Genomic DNA, 8906 nt, shown 5'->3' with positions numbered 1-8906 from the left:
ACTTACTGTTGAAACCCTGCCGAGACGGGCTTTGTCGATCGATAGTAGACTGTGGAGAATTCGTCTTGATACTGTCGAATTAAACTCTGTCTTTCGTTTATTGCTACTCTATTATTTAATATTCTTTCCAATATTTGCCTCCGAATATTTTGCTGTTCCTCCATTTTGTATCTTGACTTTGATTAAAGACACGTCAGTTTCGGCGTCGGCAGCTACCGTCTCTGCAGGCTTTCCAAGAGATTGGCATATGATCATTACGATAGCGGTAAAGTACGAATGTATGTGATATATTGAGTCTGTCGGTAAGTTTGCTTCGCTTCTCGTTGCCTGCTCTTCGACGTTAAACCGACGACAGATTTCCACGGTATAAAGAAATATACGAATGCCGAATTGGTGTGACGAAGGAATGAGAAATCGCAGGCAACGACGAGGTGGTTAGGTGGTTAAGTTAGGTTGACGAATGATTTGTTTGCTTGAAACTTGATCCAAACATTTTGAACAGACTTCCTGACTGACCCAATACACGCACATACACACGCGCGCGCGCGCGCGCGATCACACACACATCATCGTGCTGTGCACGCGAAATTTCTCCATTACGAATATATTGATTATTAATTGTGTGTGACTAACGAGGATGGGCTGTCGAAAATAGTCGGGGAGACTCAACCGTTGAGAAAATAATGTTAGGTTTGAATCGAAGCGGCCGTGAAACGATGCCTTGCAAATCGCAACGGCAAAGAGCGTTTTGTTTTGAGCGTACACTTTTACGAGTGTACAAAAACTGACCGGCCGATGAGATGAGTTTTTTGTATAGAACTTGATGAAATTATCAACTTGTTTATCGTAATCGATATTTAGATAAGTGTTCGAAAGTATAATTCATGTCTTGACGCGACATATCACTCACAGATTATTCACTCGTTGCACACATATCACGAGAGATGAGAAAGCAGATCGGCAGCAGGTCACACACAGAAATTGCGCGATTTCCGATTAAGACTAGAAAAACACGAACACACGATGCTAAAAACACGGTCCAAGTTGAAAAGAGAGATCTACAATGGCCGCGTATTTCCCCCGCGAGGTAGAACCTTCGATTCGTACAAGAGTTGCGGGGAGAGACTCGCGAGTACTGAACGCAGACTGTTTGCACGATCCGCGATAAACATGAAGCGCGGCGACACGTCATCTGCGACGCCGAGCTATCGCTACTACACCACACCAACAACAATAACAACAACACACACACACACACACACACACACAGCCATGCGGGAAGAAAGCGGACGGCTCGAGGATATGTGCGAAAAATTAGCAATAAGAGTTTTAACTTGTCGCACCTCTCGCGACCCTTAACTTCCTCGATGTGATTTCTTCGATTTGCTAACAACGTGCACACAACACTCCGACTAGATCTTCCTCTTAGCTAGGAGCCACGCCTCGTGACTGAACAAACAAACGGAATCAGACAGTAGCCTAGCGGGAGAGGCGATGCAAAATTTAAATGTTCCCCCTGGCGATTACACGAAAGGGGGATTGTTGTTAACTATGCGCGCGCCGTACTTTGTGCGTGTACAAAAGGGTGTCTAGCTAAGTGTGCACTCGCGCGACCGTCGCCGCGTTGTCTAACGATGAACACAACGACTGAACGACCGGTACGATTTCGACGAGGATAGATTCCCGACAATGTAACGTGTGACAATGCAATGTGCGAAGGGGAAAGGAAAGAGGGAAAGATGCAGTATCGACGCACCAAGTATCAATAATGCCGTATCGCTTGCTATATTTCAAGAAAATTGAGTAAAAACCACCGAGTCTCAGCGTAACCACGTAAATTTCCTCGCACAGATTGCGTTAGATGCGCGAATATGATCCGTTGCAATTGAAAATTTTTCACGATACTGGAGGCACAGAGTAAGCAGTCAGCCATTGATGCTCGGTGTCAACTTCGAAGGTTCTCGCGGAACGTCCGTTCCGCGAAAAACGCGTTTGGAGAACTCGAATTTTCGCGACCGAGGGCAACTCGATACGAGGATGACCTTTGTGCTCGTGCGTAATGACGCAGGTGCCAAAAGGAGGAGGCGTGATGTAGATCCTTCTCTCTGTCGCAAAGGATCGAAATGCCGGACGTATGAAAGTTTAACCTCGGCGAGAGCTTTCGCTATTGTTTACGAAATTTATTTCTTAAGAGGATTAATACTGCTCAACTGTGAGTGTCCTTTTACATGGCCGAGTGTTTATATTCCTCGACAATCCGCGAGATTCACGAAATATCACGTTCGTGCAACATTTCCCGTTTTTCATCCGAAATCGTTTTTCACATTTTCTCACCCTCCTCCTCCTCCTCCTCCTCCTCCTCCTCCTCCTCCTCCTCCTCCTCCTCCTGCTCCGCTGATCTGCAGCGTCGAGAGTCGGACTCGCCGAAGTTACATCGATCTCGGTTCGCGGATCGTTATACCTACAATTCTCAAAAAAAGAAAAAAAAATGGAAAAAAAAACGTTCGTGTGATTACTATTTTAACTTTAATGGCGTAAGATTATACAAAGTTAAGTGTCCTTAACGTTAAGCACACATACATACACACTTTATACACAGGCGAGCACGCACGCACGCGCACGCGCGCGCACACACACACACACACACACACACACACACACACACGAATCTGATACATTTGGAGAAAGTAACACAAATCTCGCTCCGAGAGAATATATATCGAGGCGAGATCCGCCCTCGCGGATCCGCCCTTATCCTTCTCGCGTACCTTAAAACTTTAAAACGAAGAAAAAAAGAAAAAAAAAAGGGAAAGATATCGAAGTGTGATTATTCGCAAACTACAGACAATCACGGACAATCATTTACACGATTAGCAAGATGAATGTGTAACGCACACGTCACACATTTCGTCCGGATAGACGCGCGTTTGGACGAGGATTGTCTCAAGCTGATTATCGATATCGGTTGGGGGTATCGCCGACTGTATCAACACGCGCCATAATGGCTATGATTTTCAACCGTATGCATTGCGTCTGCAAATATGTTGCGTATGTATAAACTTGAGGAACCGATAGGAGGAAAAAATGTATCGTCTGAAAATGAGAAAACAAATTCTCTTATTCAACACGGACGCGAGATTCATTAAGAAAGGAGAAAATGCTGTGACCTCTTTCGTCCACTGACTGACTGTATGCACGATTGAAAATTGCAATAACTCTAATAGTAACGTCTTGCGGCAATTATTGCGGCCGTGATTTGTGCTCGCACGGTCGAATCGACCGTGTACATTCATGTTGCTGATCGACAGCGTGTCCTTCGTCCAATCGCGCGTGTGTTAAGCGCGTCCGCATGTATCTATTGGAATTAGTAACACATATCGACGCACAAACTATATCCCCGTACTATACAGAGGCGCGTTTAGGCACATAGAGACGGGTTCAGGACGGTCCTTATTTGTCGTCAATTTTGCCGACTAATCGAACTCTGCCTTTTCGAGGAAATCGAGGAGGTTGTGTGTAAGCCAGCCAAATCGAGAGAGAAAAAAGCTTCCGTTCTCGAGACTACTTTATTATTATTGTATATGTATTATTGTATTCTCTCTGTTATTTATGTTATTTATGTACGATAAAATGCGACTAAGAAGAAAGCACTTTACCGGCACCATACCGGCCTTAAACGCGCTGCTACGGTACACACACACACCACGATATTTTGCTTTCGTATCCGCACTTTCCCTTTAGAACACCTTTTACGCACGCAAGTCCTGCGAGCGCTCGCGCTCTCGCGGTTTCTCGAAAACGACCTCGCTACCATTTTCATATTGCATTTTCGTACAGCTTCTCAGCTAGAAAAGAAACTCGAAGAAAAAGAACAGGGAACTATAAAGTCTCTTACTGATTTCGCGCGCAAAGATCAATATTTTTCACTCTCTCTCTCTCTCTCTCTCTCTCTCTCTCACTCTCTCTTATAGCGCGCGATATCAGTCGAATAATTATAAAGTTTTACTTTGTACTCAATGACACGACTAAGGAGGGAAAGTATATCCTGATTTCGGGGACGCGAAATACCGGCTACGAATCGAGAACGAACGTCGTAGAATCGCGAGCACGTCTTATAAATTACATCTTACAGTCGTCTCAGTGAACGTGTATAGAAGAGAAGGAGATAGACGAGGTGGAGTAAAGTACGTACGTAAAAGGTGAGAAAAACCCACCCAGCACATCCAAAGTAATAAATTGAAAAGATGTGTAGATTAATAAATGTATAAATGACTCTCGATGAGAATATTTTTCAACGTAATTTGTTAGACGACCTATTGGGTGTATGTGTGTGTGTCACGCACGAGAACACTTTGTTATCGTAGCGTTACCGCGTTAACTCCCATCCCACCGATTCGCGTGTCCTCTCTTAATCGAACAGGTCGCTTTTAATTCCACCCGGGATCTGCTGGATGATACGTCGACAAATGACTATCAACGCCCGGTTTATATCGTTTCTATCGTTACACCGGATAGGTCAACGGATTATTGTCATAGAGATTCTCTCTGTGCGTAGAAGACCGGCAAGTAAAAGTGCTCAACAGAATCCCCTCGTCAAGATTATGTGTTCAGAAAGGATATACTATACTCTCTGCGACGTCGTTAGCTGTAAGATAGCGCGTTTAGAGATCTATTCCAGAAACAATTAATCCTTCTACCAATTATATAAATTATAAATGTATATTTCATGTATTCGTTTTTAAAAATACAGTACTAAAACTACCGTCGTATCGATCGATGTGCGAGCAATCATTTTAATTCCCTCCCCACTGTGTGTAAGAAGAATCTCGCAGACTGATTGTCAACAAGGAATCTTTACTCATTATCGTAAAATTGTATTCTCTTGATACATACAGAGTTCTATTACATACAAAATCCCATGTTACAAATGTTTATTAGGATTATAATTTGCATCATGATGATAATACATTGCGCAACTCTGACGATTCGTGTCATCTTAAACATAAAATGGCAATTTGACGTCTTTTTTACCACTTAATCTTTACACTTCTCTTGACATGCTACAAAAATTAATATATTTTACAACTGACCAAGAGCATTCTTCTTAGCGATATCATGATATAGTCTTACGTACACTCGAGGTACATATTTTGATCTCTGTATCTTACTTTGAAGCTTTGATCTTTTAGTAGCTGCTAAAAGAGATAAGAGCTTTCGTATCGTAGGTGTTTTTGCATATCTCTCTGCCTGTTTTTTACATTGCAATAACATCAATTCCTTTTCTGTTAATTTTGTTCGTTTTCTTCTTCTGAATATTCTAGGTTTGTAACTTGATTCACATACTTCCGATATTAAATCAATATGGTCTATATTCTGATCCACTTGCTCAAATGCTTCCTCGAACATGTTCATAGGACTTGAAGGTAATTTAAGTAATCGAGGTTCCAGTGATTCTGGGAGATCTTCGAACAAGCCAACGACAATTGTTTCTTCCTCATCTTCTGTAGACTCTTCCTTTGGTGCTATTGGTACTATTGTATCAGTCGATGCACTTGCGCTTGCTGTATCTGCTTTTGTAAAAATTTCTTTCTTAATCGATTTGTTTGGCAGATTTAAGGAGGGCACAATACCACGTTTCAGCTTTCTCACTTTATAAGTTACTAAATAATCATCATTCGCAAAGTGACGATAGCATACAGTACATTTGCTTATCTGTTCGTCTGTCAGATGTTCAATTTTCTCGGAATAAATCATGTTCTTCCATTTTTTAAAAAGGTCTGGATTCTTGGGTATCTGATGGGCAGGTACATCTCCCCCTGAAGGACATCCTGAGACACAACAAACTCTTCCCATAACCTTAAACGAAATATACCAAACTTAATAACAATCGAATATACCTATCATAATTGTTTATATTCTTGTATGTCCTGTATTAATATTTACAATTATATTACTTACCGTTGTTGTGTGAGAAGATTAAATTGTCCAAGAAAATCAGTTCAATATTTCAATAATCAAATTCAAACATGATTATCCAACAAGTTACACAAATTCACAGAAATTTAACATTTTCGCAAAGGTTAGTTTGACAGATTATCAAGTAAAATATATTAAATCCACTAATATCTCATATATATATATATATATATATATATATATATATGTGTGTGTGTAATTCCAAGTGAGTTATTATATAAATATACAACGGACGCAGTTGTTAGATATTCGCTTCTCACAAATTCAACGAATATTTTAATCTCTCCACAAAACATCAAATCGATCAAATAAGACCGACGGAGCGAAACGTAAACAGCAGCTCGAGCGGTGGTCAAATCGACCAATCACAGTGGAGACTTTTAAAATGGTAGTCGCCTGACACTCTCGACTACGACTGGTCCATTGAGTTACAGTTTAAATTGTTCTCTCGCTTATTTTGCGTACAGCGGCGAGCATCGACATTCCGATTATTCAAGGATCAAACGAAAACATTGAAATAAATGTGTAACGTCGTCTGTATTCTTATCCAATATTCCAAATCGCTCGTTGTACTCACTCACCCTTTCTGCACGCTCGCCCCACGAATCCGTTGACCAAGTCCAACGTCATCTCGTTTGTACGCGTCCATTTTTTATAACGTCTTATATCGTCCGACCTGCGAGAACATTTCAGAATCGAGTGCCTTATAAACGCGCCCATCAATTTCTCTTGAATACGCAACTAGTCGCATAATACGAAGAAACATGAGACCGAAGCGAACGTACCTCGCAACATTATATTCCCGCAAATATTTCGAAAATTCGAGCTGCTTGCAACGTTGTTAGACTCGCGGCACAAAATTCACCAACCGACTATATCTGATCGGACGCCTTCGGCTCGCCGCGCCGCCGGGCTCGGGCAGACTCGGTATTTCTCGCTCGTACGCCATTCTAAAGGACGCGTAGTTCATGCGCGAGGCGCGCGCTGTCGTGCGGCGTGCCAGGAGAGTGGCCAGCACGGCGTTTTCGGCGGCGCTATTGTGCACTGATACGGCAACATGTATTCCAAGATTTAATATTTAACACGTACTTAAATTTTTCCTGCTCCACCCCCCGCTCATTTTACATCTTTTTAGATGCAGTCATAGAGATGGTGATAGTGATGGCAACAGTGTGGTTGCAGCACGGACATAAACCGCCTGAAAGTGGCAGTGGCACGGACTTCCACCACATGCAGATTTTACCACCGAGACCTGAAAGTGGAATGCAGCATCGCAGTTCTCCTCTGAAAATGGATGCAGATGGCGTCCTCTCCCAGTCGGACGGAAAGTCGGTGTCGCAGAAAATGCCGCGTCGGCCGCTCTCAAGGTTTCTCTCTGGTCGAGCCGAGAGCGAGACCGACTGACTCTTCGTGTTGGTGCGCGCACGCATGCGTCGACATGCGCGTCTCGGCTCGTTGTTTCGGGCAACGCGATATTTGAAAAGTGTGCGGTCGAACGGCACGCACGTTCACACGTTTGTCCCGATCGCTGGCCGACTGGCTGGCTGTTGCGCTTGTCGGACATCGCATTGCGTCGCGTTCTCTCTCGCGTCAAGTGCGTCTCGCGCGAGTGGCATGCGAAAGCAGTCGACGACGGCCGCCCTCTCCGCGTCGTCCACCGCAGCGGAGGATTATGACCGATGAGCCGCTGTGACGCCCCGGTGGAAAGATGCAGCGAAGTGGTAAGCGCGAGAGAGAGAGCATTTTACGTGCGCGTTTGTTTGTCGGGGCGGGGGCGTCCCCCGGGGGACAGGCGTCTTTCTCCTCTCACCTGTCCTCTCGGCCGGACGACCTGACCTGACCTGACCGCGCGACCATTTTGGAGCCGCCGAATTTCGTCGTCAATACGACGCGGCCGGTCGATACTCCGCGACGGCCGACCTAACCTACCAATTTAGTCGTTTAACGCACCGACCTGTTTAATTAGATCTCGTCAACGTCCCTTTTTTCCCCGCGCGTTTTCGCCCCTCCCTTTCCGCGCACCGCGCGGACGCGCGGCTTTGCGACTGCGATGCGAATTAAGAGTAAAGATTGCTCAATTCCAAGCGTTAATTTGACGAAGCGTCGGTCATGCGCGTGCATTAATATACACACACGTCTGTGCATCATGTGCACGCCAGCACACACGTACGTGCCGATCGCGGTCGTAATCGTTTCAATGTGTGTTTTCAACTTACGGGACTTGCATGGTCTCTTTTTACTACTACCAATAACGAAATTCCAAAGTTGTAAAATTCGCTCGGGCCAGGTTGCTTGTGACAAAAATAGGTATTTTTGTGCACTATGTCGCACAATTTTCAGTTTTTCGTGTAGATAAGATTGTAATAATCGTTGCCTGTTACGCGCATCGCGCGGCAGCCCTGCGTAGATAAGGATTCCGGTATTTTCATGGACGCCTGTTTCCAGTCCAGTGTCGATAGGGACTGAGAAATCTGACATTAAATAGCAGCGGATGCCTATAAAACGTGTGTCGTTACTTACTACTTGCGTTAAAACCGCTTTGTGGTCTAATTCGTGGTCAAACTTGATATTGAATTTTTCTTGAATACGTCCCTCTTTTTCCTCCCAGTCTATTTTACACTGAGAGAGAGAGAGAGAGAGAGAGAGAGAGAGAGATGGGGTAATTAATTACGCTAGAATTGTAGACATTCTCGGTACTGATCATATTTTTTCCAACAAAAAGATGGCAACGTACATATAAGGTTATTATTATCATTGACACTATGGTATCACTTGTCTATCTTTAGTAACTATTTTTATGTGAGTGTCACGTTTTAAGGGTAAAGAGAGAGAGAGAGAGGGGGAGAGAGAGAGAGAGAGAGAGAGAGAGAGAGAGAGAGAGAGAGAGAGAGAGAGAGAGAGAGAAAAGGACTGGTTAAACTGGTCGCGCA

General features: G+C 43.9%; 3 protein-coding genes across 7 annotated transcripts in view; 1 reads left to right on the top strand and 2 right to left on the bottom strand.

The window, feature by feature from the left end:
* LOC105191121 (DDB1- and CUL4-associated factor 11) overlaps positions 1-928 on the bottom strand; it is a 30818-nt gene extending 29890 nt beyond the window's left edge. The window contains exons 1-2 of the mRNA XM_025303063.1: positions 911-928; positions 7-228 (exon numbers count right to left, since the gene is read on the bottom strand). Of these exons, the coding sequence (XP_025158848.1) occupies positions 7-164 (158 nt within the window). The 5' untranslated portion in view covers positions 165-228; positions 911-928. The remainder of the gene's footprint in view (positions 1-6; positions 229-910) is intronic.
* Positions 929-4679: 3751 nt separating this feature from the next.
* LOC105191123 (uncharacterized) lies at positions 4680-6138 on the bottom strand. Of its 3 annotated transcripts, none has more exons than XM_011154303.3 (3): positions 5959-6138; positions 5703-5856; positions 4680-5570 (listed from the first exon to the last, which is right to left on the bottom strand). In XM_011154303.3, the coding sequence occupies exons 2-3, from the start codon at positions 5851-5853 to the stop codon at positions 5080-5082; spliced, it is 642 nt and encodes a 213-aa protein (XP_011152605.1). In that variant the 5' UTR covers positions 5854-5856; positions 5959-6138; the 3' UTR covers positions 4680-5079. The 3 variants fall into 3 exon arrangements, with proteins under 3 accessions (XP_011152605.1, XP_011152606.1, XP_011152604.1); XM_011154304.3 differs by having other exon boundaries at positions 4680-5567; XM_011154302.3 differs by having other exon boundaries at positions 4680-5856.
* A 1331-nt stretch (positions 6139-7469) lies between these two features.
* pnut (septin 7-like protein pnut) overlaps positions 7470-8906 on the top strand; it is a 46611-nt gene continuing 45174 nt past the window's right edge. Inside the window, exon 1 of one of the 3 annotated variants that reach the window (XM_025303107.1) lies at positions 7470-7697. In XM_025303107.1, coding sequence (XP_025158892.1) covers positions 7656-7697 — 42 coding nt within the window. In that variant the 5' untranslated portion in view covers positions 7470-7655. The remainder of the gene's footprint in view (positions 7698-8906) is intronic. The other 2 variants (XM_025303110.1, XM_025303099.1) reach the window with 2 other exon arrangements.

This window comes from Harpegnathos saltator, unplaced genomic scaffold (assembly GCF_003227715.2).
Source record: "Harpegnathos saltator strain DR-91 unplaced genomic scaffold, Hsal_v8.6 scaffold53, whole genome shotgun sequence".
Classification (NCBI taxonomy): domain Eukaryota; kingdom Metazoa; phylum Arthropoda; class Insecta; order Hymenoptera; family Formicidae; genus Harpegnathos; species Harpegnathos saltator.
This window is presented reverse-complemented; position numbering and strand designations above follow the sequence as displayed.

Bases quoted from the DNA above. Each gene is read 5' to 3' on its own strand.
- LOC105191123 (XM_011154302.3), bottom strand. From the start codon at position 5,853: ATGGGAAGAGTTTGTTGTGTCTCAGGATGTCCTTCAGGGGGAGATGTA.